This window comes from Sceloporus undulatus, chromosome 3, assembly GCF_019175285.1.
Source record: "Sceloporus undulatus isolate JIND9_A2432 ecotype Alabama chromosome 3, SceUnd_v1.1, whole genome shotgun sequence".
NCBI lineage: Eukaryota > Metazoa > Chordata > Lepidosauria > Squamata > Phrynosomatidae > Sceloporus > Sceloporus undulatus.
In genome coordinates, this window is record NC_056524.1 from 36,422,913 (window position 1) to 36,438,643 (window position 15,731).

Here is a 15,731-nt window from a genome sequence, read left to right on the forward strand (position 1 = left end):
ATCATGTATATTTTGGAACAAGAGCCACTACTTTATATAAGGAATGTCCTCCTCAAAATAAGGGTATTTTCACTCAGCTTCATTTGGGATAGCAACAAGCCCTAGAAAATATGAACACAGCCTCAGGGCCTACTTTTTATCAGCTTTGAACCTGAAACAGGTAAAGCAGTAATGATAACCACTGAGTATATGCAGATAATCCTCCCTCACTTCTAAATAAAGCATTAAGTCCCTCCTACACATCAGACATTAAGAAACAGGGCTGCCAAATCCGCTATGACCTGTTTAAAAAAACAACAGACAAATGGAAGTTTAAAATCAATTAGGTGATTGCTTAATTTCTCAGAAAGTTGCTTACTTGAGAAATTAAGTTTGAAACCTACTGCTGGATGTGTAACTCCTAGGCATAGCCAACTATTGGGCACATGTTCTCCACATGAAAGTTTTAGAGGAAACATTTTCCCACAGAGAAGGAACATAAAATAATGAGGAACAACTGATTAGAATTAGAACCAGGAAGAGAAATTACTTGAGGGCTAAAAGAGAAGCAGTGGTCATCATGAGTAAACCACTCACCTCTTTAAGAGCTGAATATAAAAATGAAATTATAGCGGCTGGATGTTTCTGTGTCTCATATTGTATGTCAATTCAGAATAACACAGAGTTGATTGATTAAGGTTTATGAAGGTTGTTTGGGTGGGCAATGGGAATTCTGTTATCATACAGAAGGACTCAAAAGTTGAGGTATACATTCATCTGGAAGGAACATGGACCTCAATATATCTGCAACATCTTTGGTGGTTAAGTAGACTGCCAAAGACCATACGCTATTCTGTTAATATCCTGTTAAATCACTCCACGTTGAGGGAAAAACTTCATGTTTTTAACCCTGTCTTGGAGAGTGATGGAGTCTCCTTTTTAAAACATTTTTACAAGATGCCTCTTGTAGGCAGAAGACAATGGCCTCACAGGAATGGGGAAAGATTGGATTGCAAAAGAAGAGTGCTGTTGATATGAAAATGGACTTTAAGTTTCCTGGACTTTGTTAAACTCCCAATTCCTATATGACTAGAAGGTGGAGGAGCCAGTCTGCAAAATTTACCCTCCTCATACCATCTTAACTAAGGACAGAAACAACAAAATGCAGGCATCTTACAAACATCTCTGATTTTTTTCCTCCTGTTTGGTTTGTAAACATCTTGCCTGAGGAAGAAGCCAGTGGAGCTTCGAAAGCTTGCAACAAGTATATTATGCATTTCAGTTGGCTAATAAAGGTATCACTGTTTGGTGGATTTTTATAAGGTGACTCTAGCAATGTGTGACCTCCAAGAGCCCAAGTCACCAACTGCCCTGCTCAGGTCTTGCAAACTCAGGTCCATGGCTTCCTTGATTGAATAGTGCTATCTTCCTCTTTTTATGCCACCTTCTACTTTGTTGAGTATTACTTTCAAGAAAGTTGCATCACTGCATGATACATCAAACTTACTATAGCTTGAATTTAGTAATTTTGGCTTCTAGGAAGACTTTATACCCAATTTGCTCTAGAAAACATTCATATATCTTTTTAACAGTCTACAATATGTAGAGAACTTTCCTCCAGCACCACATTTCAAATGGGTTGATATTCCTGTCAGCTTTGTTCACTGTCCAGCTTTCACAAGACTTTGGTATATAATGAAATATCATTTCAAGATCTGATCTAATTGCTTCATAGCTGCCCCTCCAAGTCTTAGCCTTCTTGAGACTGCCATGGTCACCTTGGTCGATGATCTCCGTCTGGGCATGGACAGGGGTAGCTTGTCCCTGTTGGTGTTCTTGGACATCTCAGCGGCTTTCGATACCATAGACCATGGTATCCTTCTGGAGCGCCTGGCAGAGGTGGGAATCGGGGGCACTGCACTTCAGTGGTTCCGTTCCTACCTCTCTGGGAGGTTCCAGATGGTGCAGCTGGGAGACGTGTGCTCCGATAGGAGGGCCCTTATATCTGGGGTCCCTCAAGGAGCCATTCTGTCTCCCATGCTATTCAACATCTACATGAAACCGCTGGGAGAGATCATCCGGAGACATGGGGCGCGGGGTTATCAGTACGCTGATGACACCCAAATAGTCTTCTCTATGTCTCCGACTGATGCAGTGACTGGGGATGGCATCTCTCCTCTCGTGGCCTGTCTGGAGTCGGTAATGGGCTGGATGAGGGAAAACAGACTCAGCTTGAATCCAGAGAAAACGGAAGTGCTCGTGATAGGTTCTCCTGGCCCAGGGATGGCGGTGGTTCCACCTGTCCTGAACGGGGTCACGCTTCCCGTGAAGGACTCAGTACGCAGTCTGGGGGTGCTCCTTGACTCGTCGCTCCACCTTACATCTCAGGTGGATGCGACGGTCAGGAGCACCTGTTATCAACTTCGGCTGATACGCCAGCTGCGTCCCTACCTGAGCCGGGGAGACCTTGAAACTGTAGTACATGCTCTGGTAACCTCTCGACTGGATTTCTGCAATGTGCTCTACATGGGGCAACCCTTGTACCATACCCGGAAGCTGCAACTGGTGCAGAATATGGCGGCAAGGCTGGTCACTAATACATCTAGGGCCAGCCATATAACACCGGTCTTAAAAGACCTTCACTGGTTGCCTATTCGCTTCCGGGTGCAATACAAGGTGTTGGTTATAACCTATAAAGCCCTAAATGGCTTGGGCCCAGGGTACTTAGATGACCACCTCTCTCCGTACAATCTGCCCCACACACTCAGATCAACAGGGCAGCATCTATTAGTAGTTCCAGAGGTTAGACTAGTTAACACCTCTAACAGGGCCTTTTCCATCATGGCCCCCACCCTCTAGAACTTGCTGCCCACTGAGCTCCGCTCGACCACCTCCTTGGCCCATTTTAAGAAGGGGATAAAAACATTCCTCTTCAAGCAGGCATACCCCTGACTCCTCCCTTTGAACGCCTTTCTCCCCCCCCCCTTGTTCTTCTACCAGCAGCATTGAAGACCTGGCAGGAGTTTTAATTTTAACTGCACTGTTGTTTGTGGTTTTTGCTTTGTTATTTCATGTACACTGGTACCCCGGGATACGAATGCGCCGCCTTACGAAATTTCCGGGTTACGAAAAAAATCCATTCAAAAAAACTGTTCCGGGTTACGAAGGTTATTTCGGGTTACGAAAAATTTTTTGGTGCTTTTCGGCGCTATTTCACACGAAATCGCGGCTTTTCCCCATTAGCGCCTATGGCTTTTTCGTCTTACGAAGATTTTCGGGTTACGAAAGCGGCGGCGGAACGAATTAATTTCGTAACCCGGGGTACCCCTGTATTTTATGTATTGTATTTTGTAGTGCTGTAAACCGCCCTGATGTTTCGAAGGGCGGTATATAAATAAAGTTTTTATTTATTATTATTATTCTTCTGATATTTTGACTACACTTTCCATCTGAATTTATGACTGTGCCAAGGTACAGAAAATCTTTTCACTATTTTGATGTCTTCATAACCCACTGTGAGATATGCAAATTACTGTGGTCATAATTAGTTCTTTCCTAACTAGGAAACAAGCAAACTCAAAAACTAGAAACATCTCAACCATATAGTAACCTGAGCCATTCCCCTTCATTTGGAACCCACCTGCAGTAGCTTCCCCGTATCAAACATGGTGTGGGATCTAGTCTTACAAAGAACAGGACATCTCAACTATAATTTAACTGATACACCTGTAGCTATTTTCAACAAGAATGCTGCGGAGCTGAAGCTCAACAGTATTCATCAGTGTATTTGCATACCAGGCTCTCTCTATTAGGTTGCTTTGATGAAGGCAACATTCTGAGAGAAAAAGATGAAAGTTCCTCCTGCTAATGTAGAAAATTAATTGCTGAATAGATTTCCTGCAATCTTTTTTTAATGAAAGGACACTGGTTGGCTAATTTTGCAGAAAGCAAATTTCACAATGCAGTAAAGCATGCTTCAAAGGGAGTGCATTTAGATTGCTTTATAATTATAAAATAAGGCATATAATATACAAAAGAACTTGCCAATTAAATAGAGCTCACTCACTAGAGGAATGCCATTTAGATGCCCTTGATATTAGAGTGCAGTCTCAATAATCAATTTTAACAGGCACAAATACAGTTGCCCATTCTGTTATGTCTATCTGTTGTATCCTATTGTCTCTAACCATGCTTGTCAATTCTGCTCCATCGCTCCATTCAGGAAGAAGCCATGGCAAAAGAATATTCTCAGAAAAATCAGTATGTTCAGGTAAGAGTGGACTATAAAAGGCACAGAGCCAAAAGGAACTTTGAGAAAGCTGTATCCCCAGCAGAACAAACAGTAATGACCTGACCTTTCACAGCAATTGTGCCTTTTAAATCTAATTTCTTTCCTCATTCATCATCCAAGCATCTTCATTATCATAAAATATTCCATGATGACTCCAATATGCTCATCCCCATGATACCTAAACATTTTCCTTATTATAGCCTTCCTCTCCTGCATCCAGGTGGTTTGGATTACAATCCTCTTCAGCTGCAGCCATTCCAGCAATGGTGGTGACGGCGGTAACAGGAATTGTAGTTCTAAACATCTGGAGAACTGCAGGTTGGACAAGGTTGTCTTATTACTTTATGCCAGGGGTGGGATAAGTGCCAATCATGTGACCCCAGACCCATTTTAAGGCCACAATGCATCTCTAACTCGGGGGGGGGGGGGAGGACAACAACAAACCCACCAAAATCTAAATCATAATATATCTAGACAGAACTCAGAGACATAGCCATGTTAGTCTGGAATATCCATATGCAAAGGGATCTTGTAGCACCTCTGAAACTACCAAGAGCTGTGTGAAAGAAGTTGTACAGTAAACTTTTGTAGACTCGGTCTACTTCCTCAGATGCATGGAGTGAATTGTTGCCCAGGAAGGACCATTATGATCAGACTATATGAACAGCTATAGAAATGCAAAACTTGTGGGTATAGTGATGATGTGACTTCAGGTTTTTAATCTGCCTTTCCAATTCTGAGGCAATTAGGGTTGTGCTTGACCTGTGGTGGGTGCTGGAGTGACAATTGTGTTCCCAGGGCTGTCCATCCTTGCCTTAATTTAAGAGTATTAACAATTACAGGTGAAAGAAATATACCCCCAACTCTTTATCCCAGAGCCATTGAAAGATACATTCAATGTGGGAGCTATGTCACTACTATTGCCATTACCACTATCACCAGTGATATACAGGAATTACCATTAATGAGTAACATGAGTACAAAAAACATTACAGTGGACCCTCAGTGTGTGTGTATATATATATATATCAGTGGATAGTTGAATCCATGGATATGGAGTACCGACTGTACTGAGGATTCTGTATGGCCTCATACAGGGGGAGGTCCATGGAGGTGACACCACGAGCAATGAGTGAGACCAGCCAACCCTAGTGACAACACTGGCTGGGCCTGTAAGAGGACCACCTCAAGGCTATGGAGTTTCAACATGGGCTGGGAGCTAGTACACATACGCTTTTCCAGCTTCTTTTACCAGAATAGTGTAACACTACTAGTAGCAGCTATAAAGTTACAAAAGTAAGTCAAAATAGTGTAATAATTCAAGGATAAAATCATCAAAGAGATTTAAAGTATTTGTCATCCACAATGCTACAAAGCAAATACTAGTAGAAAGATGTGATGCAATATTGCCAAACTTCCACTCTATTTGCCGTTCTCTCTCTCTCTCTCTCTCTCTATATATATATATATATATATATATATTCCCTTACATAATACTATTTCTAGAAATTTTTAAATTAAATGTCATTACACTTACCATGTGCATTTGATCAAAGGTGCGAATAGAAGCCAGTCTGTCTACAAATACGAAAAAATACATACGTCTTTTGATAAACACGGTGCAATTACAAATGTCTGTGTGCAGTAATTCACAACACTAAAAGAAAAAACTTAAGTCATACCGGTTGGGCTGCCACGAATTTGCTCCATCTTTCCTTGGAGAAGTCCAATCTGTCTTTCCAACTGTCTGTTCAATTCTATTTGTGTTTCATATCTGGTTTTCCATTCATTGTCTTAAAAAAATACATGAATGTTGTTATCCTTATTGTTAGTGGTGTTATGAATTGTCAAACTGGCTTCAGTTTATAGTGACCGTACGATTATTCTGCTTTGATTCAAGTCAGAATTTCTAAAGCAGAGATGGAAAAACTTTGTTTTGGACAAGTCTGAAAGGGATCTGGGAATCAAGGAGGACTCCTTCATACTGTGCTGTTCCTTTACTACCACATCACAGCACTGGCAAGGAGTAATTTTTAACAGAGTCTAAAAATTCCATGGCATTGTATTATCCATCTACAGATTTCCCCCCTTATAACAGGAAGCAAAGGAAAAGCAATGAGCAGTACAGTGGGCCCTTGGTATCTGCTGGGGATTAGTTCCAGGATCCTATGGATACCTAAATTCATGGATGTGCAAGTCCCATTATATACATTATATATAGGGTAGTAAAATTGTGCTTGAGAGCCAGAGTGGCGTAGTAGTTTGAGTGTTGGACTATGACTCTGGAGATCAGGGCTTGATTCCCTGCTGGAATATAAAAACCCACTGGGTGACCTAGGGAAAGTCTCTCAGCCTCAGAGGATAGCAATAGCAAGTACATTTCTATACCGCTTATCAGTGCACTTAAGCACTCCCTAAGCAGTTTACAATGTGTAAGATAATTGTCCCCAACAAGCTGGATACTCATTTTAGCAACCTCAAAAGGATGCAAGCCTGAGTTGAGTCTGAGCACCTGGCTGGTATTAAACTTGTGGTTTGTGGGGGAGTGGCTGCAGTGCAGACATTTAACCACTGCACTACCAAGGCCCCAGGATGGCAATGACTAACCCCTTCTAAAGAAAATTGCCAATAAAACCCTATGATAGGGTTGCCATAAGTCAAAAATGACTTGGAGACACACAACAACAACAACAACAACAACATTGTGCCCATTACATAAAATGGCAAAATCAAGGTTTGCTTTTCAGATTTTTAAAACACATTTTCAAGCCATGGATGTTTGAATCTGTGGATGCACAATCTGTTGATATGGGGTGCTGATTGTACAACAAGACATATAATGAGTTATTCTTCTTCATCCTAATGAGAAAAGGGGCTTTTGAAAAGTAAGACGGGTTACAGACCGCCGAAAAGCGGTGGCCTGCACCCACCCCTTTCCCCGCTGTATTGGGGCCTCAGCTGGCAGACCGGCAGCCTCCGAGGCCCCGATCCGCTGCTTTGCAGGATGCGGGGAAGCGGCAAAAGGCCACTTCCCCGCAGCCTGGAAAGGGGTGTCCTTGGGGCTTCAAGCCCCAAGGACACCCCAATGGCAGCAGGGACTCCCAGAAAGGGGCCGCTCAGCCCCTTCCTGATTTGCGTCGCTGGTGCAGCCTTCACACGGCTGCACCAGCGACGCAAACCAGGAAGGAGCTCTGTTTTGGAGCTCCTTCCTGCTCCACCAAAAGGGCGCATTAAGCGCCCTCACACGGAGCAATGGCGGCACATTCATGACGCCATCATGGCGGCGGCTGTGTGGAACGGCCGCCGCCATTTTGTGCACGCAGAGCGCGTACTAGGAAGCACTGCCCCTTCCTAACCCTAGTACGCGCTCCACGCGTACTTTAATGGCGGTCTGTAACCCGCCTAACTTTCCAAATTGTGCTTGATACATGCCTGAAGATTCTTGATAATGTATACAGAATAATTTGCTTTTTATTTATAAGTCTAGATATACTCTCTTACCTTCATCCTCAACACTGGTGAGTCTTTTTTCCAGCTGTGCTACTGTATTTTTCATTTCAAACACTGACAGTTCTAGCATTTCTCTGCATTACAAGAAAGTAGTTACACAATCACAACAGACATTTAAAATGTGATGCTGACAAGCACATGTAAATGATCTTTGCATTTCCCATATCTGGGGCTGGAATCCAGTAGGCGCACTCTGTTCATGTATCTGCACATGCATTATAACTGTGACTCTAACATTGTCACATTTCTTCTGTATGATTTCTAACATCTTTGCCTGATGAAGAAGGCAGCGAGGCTTTGAAAGCCTGCATGATGTATTTTCTGCATTTTGATTGGCCAATACAGGTATCATTATTTTATGGATTTAGTTATCATTACAAACGGAGTTGTACTTTTTCCAAAATAGCACAGAGACAGCAAAGGAAGGCAGATGAAGTCATTTTCAGCAGAAAAAGGCTGCTGGTTTTGAGCATTCTCCTATATCTATGACAAGTTTCTGGGGTGCTCTTGGACCCAGGTGAAAGGTTGGCTTGAAGAGTAGTCCATCTTGTGGCATAAAAATTAGCTGACTAAGCTTTACCAGAGCTCTGTGACTCCAGAAATGAGCTGCTTGGAACCAACAGCCTTCCCTTCCTGATGACATTTTCTTCCTTCACATTCACTACCACTGCACACATGGGATACGGTAGTTACAAGATGATGCCTTTTTACATTACACCATTATAGCTCTATGATTCCACTTTAACTGTTATAGCTGCATCCTACTGAATCGTGAAGAATGCAGAACGATGAGGCACTAGAGCCCTCTGACAGATATTCTAAGTACCCCTCCCTAAATTGCAAATCCCAAGCTTCTACAGGTTAGAACCACAGTTCATAAAGTGGAATATATTGCTATTGAAAAAAGAGTCAGTAAATCAGCCAAATTCATCCCAATGCTGTTTCTGCAGGATTCTTTAAATATGTTTAAAAGCACAACCAAGCACTTCTCAAAGACTCTAATTTGCAGAGCCTATAAAGCTGTGGAGCAGCTGTCAGCACAAACAACATATTCCTGCCTCACCCAGTATTTTCTGAGAATGGACTTCCAAGTGTTAAGCTGAAGCAGACAGATGGTGATCTGAGTTCATGCTATTGAGCAAGACCCACATTAAGACTTTGCAAGTCCCAAGATATTTGGATTATTGAGCTCTCACGCCTACTGAGGCCATATGTACTTTTACTATCCTAGTATTTTAATTGATTATTCTTATATTATCATCCCCTTTTGGCTACAGGACTCATACCACCCAATTTAAAATAGGACGAACACATAGCAAAATACAGATTAACATAAAGTTAACAGCATTTCCATAATTATGCATGGCTATTAAACATCTGATTCAGTGTTTTATAAGGCAGTCTTCCATTGTTTTTAGGCAAGGATACAACCCTGAGTTTGACAGACTCTGAAAGCAAAGGAGCCAGGTAGCAGCAAATTAAAACTGTTCAACACCAGAAGGCCATCCACACTACAAAATTATAGCACTATGATTCCATTTTAGCTGCCATGGTTCCATCCTATGGAATTCTAGATTTGGCAGTTTAGTGAGGGGCCTTTCTCAGTCAGAGAGCTCCAGTGCCTCAACAGGCTACAAAGTCCAGAATTCTTAAGGATGCAACCCTGGTAGTTAAATGGAATAATAGTGCTTTAATGTAGTGTGAATGGCCTCAGAATTCAAATCACTGCTCAGCCATGGAAACTTGATTACAGCAATGGCAAACCTCCTTGCCAAGGAGTTTTCACTTATCAGACTTGACTTGAAGGCACACAATAACAAGTGTTATTCTACGCAGCAGAACATACTCCCAGATAAGTGTACATTGAACTTGAATCTTAAGACACCTAAAGTGGTGGGCTTGGAGCACATGGGGCTTTATATCACATAACACTTGTGAGTCTTTAAGGCTTCACAAGACTCCTTGTTGTTTTAGACTTCGGGTTTCAATTCCATCCAAAGACTAATGAACAAAACAGGGCTTACTTTCAATTAAACTTGCATTGTTAGGCTAACCAGGTCTCAGGCAACCTCTTGTTCAGCCCCATCTAATTATTTCATTTTGTCCTATAGGGCTGTTGTCAGGTTTACTGAAGGCACCAGGTCCTTTCCAATCTTGGTAGATAAGCAAGGGCAGCCTTGGTGAGTACTTGAATGGGAGACTGCCAATGAATACCAGATGCTGTAGACTATATTTCAGAGGAAGCAACTGGCAAAAGCTTGCCTTGCCTCAGAAAATCCTTTGAAATTCATGAGGTCTCCATAAGCTGACAAGTGACTTGGAGGCACATACATACATGTACAAGGTTCCCTGAGCTAGCAGTGTGATGCCTTTTTCTAATCACTAGTTAAATTATTACTATGACATATAATTAAAAACTATTGCAGTGTTGTTCTTTGTACAAATTGTTGCACGAGGAATCTGTTGGAAGGGGGAGGGGCAAAGTACATTTCAGATGGAAAAACTGCCTTTCCTTGAAATACTGTATATGCTCATATATATGTCTAGAAATTTTAGTCAAAAATTGACCCCAAAAACCTGAGTCGACTTATCTACGGCCCACGGGTCAATGTATATACTGTACTTTACCTCTTATATATAAAAAGGAAACACCCCTTGGTGAAAGGCAAATGGAAGCACTGACTCTCCTCTGCTTTCTCATCCATCCAGCCTCTAGGGCGAGCACAAAATGTTATGCCTGCTAGAATATTGTAAATTCTTTGGCATTGTTTTCCTTTGCTTCACACTTTAGATTCATCCTTTCTTACATGCCCCTCAGTTTTACTTTCGACTCAATGGGTCATATCAAAGTCCTTGAACTTGTCCTCAACTTATGCATGAGGTCAGCTTATAGTTGAGCATATACAGTAGGTCCAGAGGTCTAGCATGGGGCCATTAGAGATACCTGTTCAGCAGACAACTGCTCCCCTCTTGTTGGAAAGACACCGTGGAGTTCATCCTGCAGCCCAGAGTTTGGGGCTCTCTGCATCTCCCAGTCAGAAACCAAGCATTTGAGAGGCAACATGCGATATCGGTTAGAAAACTGGACTGGGACTTGGGAGATCCAGTTAATAATGAGCCATGAAACTAATGGAATTAAAATTTTATCTCCTGGACTTTGGATTGCTTTGTTCCCAGTGCCACATGGCCAGGAGGAAGAGGGACCCCCACTTGCACAGATATTCCTCCAAAGAACAACACAATAACAACACCTTGAGAAAATGGGAGGTCTGTGACTAACACTGCCATTTTATAACTTTTTTTTCTCTTTTTTTTTCAGATGTTATTTCACTCTTTATTCTGCAATACATAAACATAAAATGAGTTTATTTTAATGTACTGCTAACAAACTACAGTGGGCCCTTGGTATCCAGTGAGACTTGGTTCTAAGATCCAGCATGCGTACCAAAATCCGTTGATGCTCAAGTTCCATTATACATAATGGTGTGGAAAAATAGTGTCTGTTATATAAAATGGCAAATCAAGTTTTGATTTTGAATTTTATTTTCAAGCCATGGATACAGAGGACCAACTGTACTCTGAACATATAAAACAATCTTCTCCTATGCAATCAGTCCTGCTGTTCCCTCTCTGTGTTTTCCCTGTGTGATCTCATATGATTTTGTTAATGCTTTCGCCTGATGAAGAAGCTAGTAGAGCTTTGAAAGCTCGCATCATGTATTTTGTGTATCTTGGCTGGCCCAGTAAAGGTATCACTGTTCTGTGGATTTTGGATGTTATAGGTAGGCCATTTTATCTTCAGACAGTTGCCATCAAGTTGACCAGCTTTACCAACATGATGGGTTGGTTCACGCATGTGTGTAGATCACTCTAAGAGTAGGACATTAAGTGATTCTAAAATGAAACCAGTGCAGGTCTAGATGGAAGATGGATAAGAGAGAACTTAACCCAAACATTCACTCATGAATTCCAGCATCTGGGTCTGTATCCACTCTGCAAAAATAATCCAGGTTGACACCACTTTTAACTACTAAGGTTCAATGCTAGGGAATTCTGGGAATTGTACAGTCAGCCCTCCACATTTGTGGCTTTGACTTTTGCAGATTTGGTTATTTACAGATTTGATTAATATGTTCTGTCTAGCAATCTCACTGCAACTCTATGGTCAGCATCCACCAGACATTGCGCAGGAGGCCTTAAAAGATTCCTAGAGAGAAGACTTCTCCAGGCATTTGTAAGTTCTCCAGTGCAATTCTGTGGCCAACTCCTGACAGATGTTGACTACAGACTTGTACTGGAGGACCTAGAGATTCCTAGAGAGGTGAAAAAGTTTTTTTTTAAATAACCACTTTCACAAAGGTCTGACATCCCCAGCCACAGAGAATGCGGAAGGCCCACTGTAGTTTGTGGTGGCCCCAGGGCAATCTGACAGAGAAGGGTAAATCTCTCACAAAACTACAGTTCCCAGAATTCTGCATCATTGAGCCCTGGCAGTTAAAAGCAGTGTCAAACTAGGTTACTTTAGCGGTGCAGATGAAGCCTTAGTTGGGTTTACTCAGCCTATTCAAGATGAGGCTGGACTATTTTTATTCCATGCAATTGTGGATGCAAAAATGGTATTTGCAAAATACTGGAAGAAAGAAGAAATCCCTAAAGTGGAAGAATGTAGACTTAAGTTATTTGATCTTTATGAAATAGATATATTGACCTCCTTGTAGAAGAATTTTATAAGGAATGGGACCTTTGGAAATGTTATATCCAATCAGAAGAAAAGGGAGATATGTTTACTGCTTTGATAAAGGAATAAAGAAAGATTATTAGTTAAGAGATGGTGTTAATTATTGTGTGCTAAGTTAGATATAGAGGCTGTTATAAAGTGTTATAAAGGGTGAAAAACATAGAGGAAAGGGATAATAAATGGGCATAGTTATATGTTCATGTATGATAACAATCTTGTGGTGTAAGATAAAGTTAGTTAAGAGTAAGTGATAAAGATGTGATTTTTATAAACAGTTACCCATCATTTATGAAAGTAATTCTGATTTCTGTTTGGGTTCAAGGTACAGCCAAATGCCTCTGAGGAAGTAGACTGAAGTCTAGGAAAGCTCATGCTGCCAATTCCTTTCTTTCAGTTAGACTCAAAGATGCTACAAGACCTCTCTATGTACTGATCCTACAGACTAACATGGCTATATCTTTGAATTTTACTGAACAAGAGAAAGTGACTTCTTTAATTTCATCCCAGTTTAAAATCCACGCAAGAAGCTTCAAAAGGCACATACTTCATAGTTTGAAAATTAAAATAAAACCTGCATCTGTGATCATTTTTACGATTGGGGGAGGGTTGGGATATGGGGTTGTTTATAATTGTGAGATTTTATTCTTGTGATGTTTCATTGTTATATTTGTGTTGTAATCTGCCTTGATTCCCTCGGGAAAAGGCGGAATACAAATAAATTATATTACTATTATTATTATTATAAATGAAATATCAGAGTTAAAAGAAATGGGAATAACTCAGTAGTCTTATGAAGTACAGCACAGGCAATGTTGGCTGTCTGTTTAAATGAGAGAATTAATGGCAATATAAAGGATGTCTAGGGAACTCAGAACTGTATGCTATGTTTGTGCTAATAATAATAATAATAAATAACAAGTTTGACACTATTTTAACTGCTATGGCAAGCCCCTCCCTCTCTGCCTTCCTCCCCTCTCTTCCTCGGCCTGGCCTTCCTCACAGGGCTGTTGTACAGAGGAGGGAACCATTTATGATCCCTTGAGGCAGTGGTCCCCAAACTAGGATTTAGGACTACAGCTCCCAGAAGCCTCAGCCACGTTGGCCAATGGCCTGGGATTCTGGGAGCTGAAGTCCAAAATCCATTGAAGAGCCTAGTTTGGGGACCACCAAATGGAGGAAAGGCGGGGTGTCAGTATAAAACAACGAAGGAATACTTGGACATAAGTTTCCTGCCGAAAGGGACTCACTTCATCTCCTTTTCCTGCTCCAATTCGAGAATAGCCCCCTCAGCGTCCACCACTTCCCCCATTTCTCCCATGATGGTTGCGTCCGCGCAGGCGCAGAACCGCCGCGTCCTTATTGCCTAGGAGAGAGAAAACGAGCGCTGCAGGTGGAAAGAGTGAGGGGGCGGGGACCGAGCAGCGTCACGTGACAAGAAGCTTTCGAACTCCGGCTCTTTTTATCGTCCTTTTATTCAAAAATGGCACAAAGGCGCGTTCCTTCCCGAGCCAGCCCGGCAGAGGGCGCTCTTTCAAAGGAGGCCGCAGAAGCGCCATGCGCATGCGCGCCTGAGGGGAATAATGAGCCATTACCTCAGGTGCAGTGTTTGAAATGTCCCAGGCCAAAATGTGCCCCTATATCAACGGTTCCCAAACTTTGGCTCTCCTGACGTATTATTATTATTATTATTATTATTATTATTATTATTTTATTTATTATCTACTTCTTCTATTATTTCTGTAAGCTGCTCTGACAACCTTTAAATGCAGTAAATAAAAGATAAATAAAAAATTGTCCTGGGCCCAGTGCTATGCAACATCTTTATCAATGACATGGATGACAGAATTGGGGGCATGCTTATCAAATTTGCAGACGACACCAAATAAGAGGAGTAGCTCACACCCCAGAGGCAGCGTGAGCGAGGGAACAGCCCAACAAGAGGCAATGGTGGAGGAGGACTAGGATTTAATCCCTTTAATGGCCATAAAAACCCCACTGGGCTAGTTACACTCTCTCAGCCTCAAGGGAAGGTGAAGGCAAGCCCCCTCTGAACCAATCAGAAAACATTAGGGCAAGTCGCACTCTCTCAGCCTCAGAGGAAGGCAAAGTCAACCCTCTCTCTTGGGGAAGTCACACCTAGATTGCCAACACCGTGCTGAAAGCATGGCAAGCAGTGGCAGCGGAGGCCTCATCCTTCACCAGACCCCCTCCTTTGAGGCAGACAGATGCCTCGAGAGAGAAGGAAAAGGAAGGAGGAAAGGGAAGGGACGTCTTACATTTTTCTGGGGTCCTGTTGTGCCCTGCTCACAGGTGGCGTTTAATTTGATAGTGGATGTAGTAGCAGACAAGCAAAACAGTTCCTCCAGCCACCATAAACACATCATGGAATCACATGAGTCCTGATCATGGAGTGGCAGGCCTAATAGGCCAGCAGTAGGAAGATGCTGAGACCCCAAAAGCCCAAAGAAAGCCTTCTAGGGCCTAAGGGCCAGGATCCTCGCATGAGGATGCAAGTGGACCCCACCCCAAAATTTGGAATTTGGCTTGAGAGATGGCCTACTGCACAACCTCCCACTGCCCTCGGGGTCTGTGTGTGTGTGTGTGTGTGTGTGTGTGTGTGTGCCTGAAGGACACTGTCAACTCACTGTCAAGAAAAGCTATCTATGACTTATGACTGGGTTGAGAGAGCCTTCCTGAAGGCAGCGTGAAGCATCAGAAGGTCCCAGCCAGAAGAGAGGAGCAGGACGCAAGTGGGGCAGCCCTTTAAATCCTGAACCTCTCCTTCAGCAATAGTAATAATAATAATAATAATAAATTTTATTTATATGCCGCCTTTCCAACAGATCAAGGCGGTTTACAGAAATGCATAATTACATAACAAATACACAAGTAAAAATGTATCCTCTTACCTTAACTAAATACAGTTAAATTAATCAAAATATGGTTAAGTTAATTACATTAAAATATATTAAAATATGCTCCTATTAATGTACAGTGCTGCTACTGATTAGTCATGCTCAAAATGAACCAAGTTAAAAGCCAGAAAACACCCATAGAACGACCATTCCCTGCTTCTTAGGCCTGCTCCAAATGGAGGGCCTTTGGGAATGCCCTCTGAACATAAGAGTGAAATGGAGGGCTTAGAAGTATGAATTTACTTTTATATGAGTGCTTTTGTTTGGCCCATTCTGTCCTACCGCCAAGGAGGAGGAG

The 15,731-nt window shown here is 42.1% G+C and overlaps 1 protein-coding gene across 4 annotated transcripts in view; it reads right to left on the minus strand.

Annotated features, from left to right (window-relative positions):
- CCDC169 (coiled-coil domain containing 169) overlaps positions 1–13,993 on the minus strand; it is a 42,276-nt gene extending 28,283 nt beyond the window's left edge. Inside the window, exons 1-6 of one of the 4 annotated variants that reach the window (XM_042457582.1) lie at positions 13,766–13,993; positions 10,725–10,802; positions 7,772–7,854; positions 5,953–6,063; positions 5,808–5,848; positions 3,377–4,582 (exon numbers count right to left, since the gene is read on the minus strand). In XM_042457582.1, the coding sequence (XP_042313516.1) occupies positions 4,382–4,582; positions 5,808–5,848; positions 5,953–6,063; positions 7,772–7,854; positions 10,725–10,802; positions 13,766–13,836 (585 nt within the window). In that variant the 5' untranslated portion in view covers positions 13,837–13,993 and the 3' untranslated portion in view covers positions 3,377–4,381. Of the gene's footprint in view, positions 1–3,376; positions 4,583–5,807; positions 5,849–5,952; positions 6,064–7,771; positions 7,855–10,724; positions 10,803–13,765 lie in introns of those variants that run through there. The other 3 variants (XM_042457584.1, XM_042457585.1, XM_042457583.1) reach the window with 3 other exon arrangements.
- Between the last annotated feature and the right edge of the window lie 1,738 nt (positions 13,994–15,731).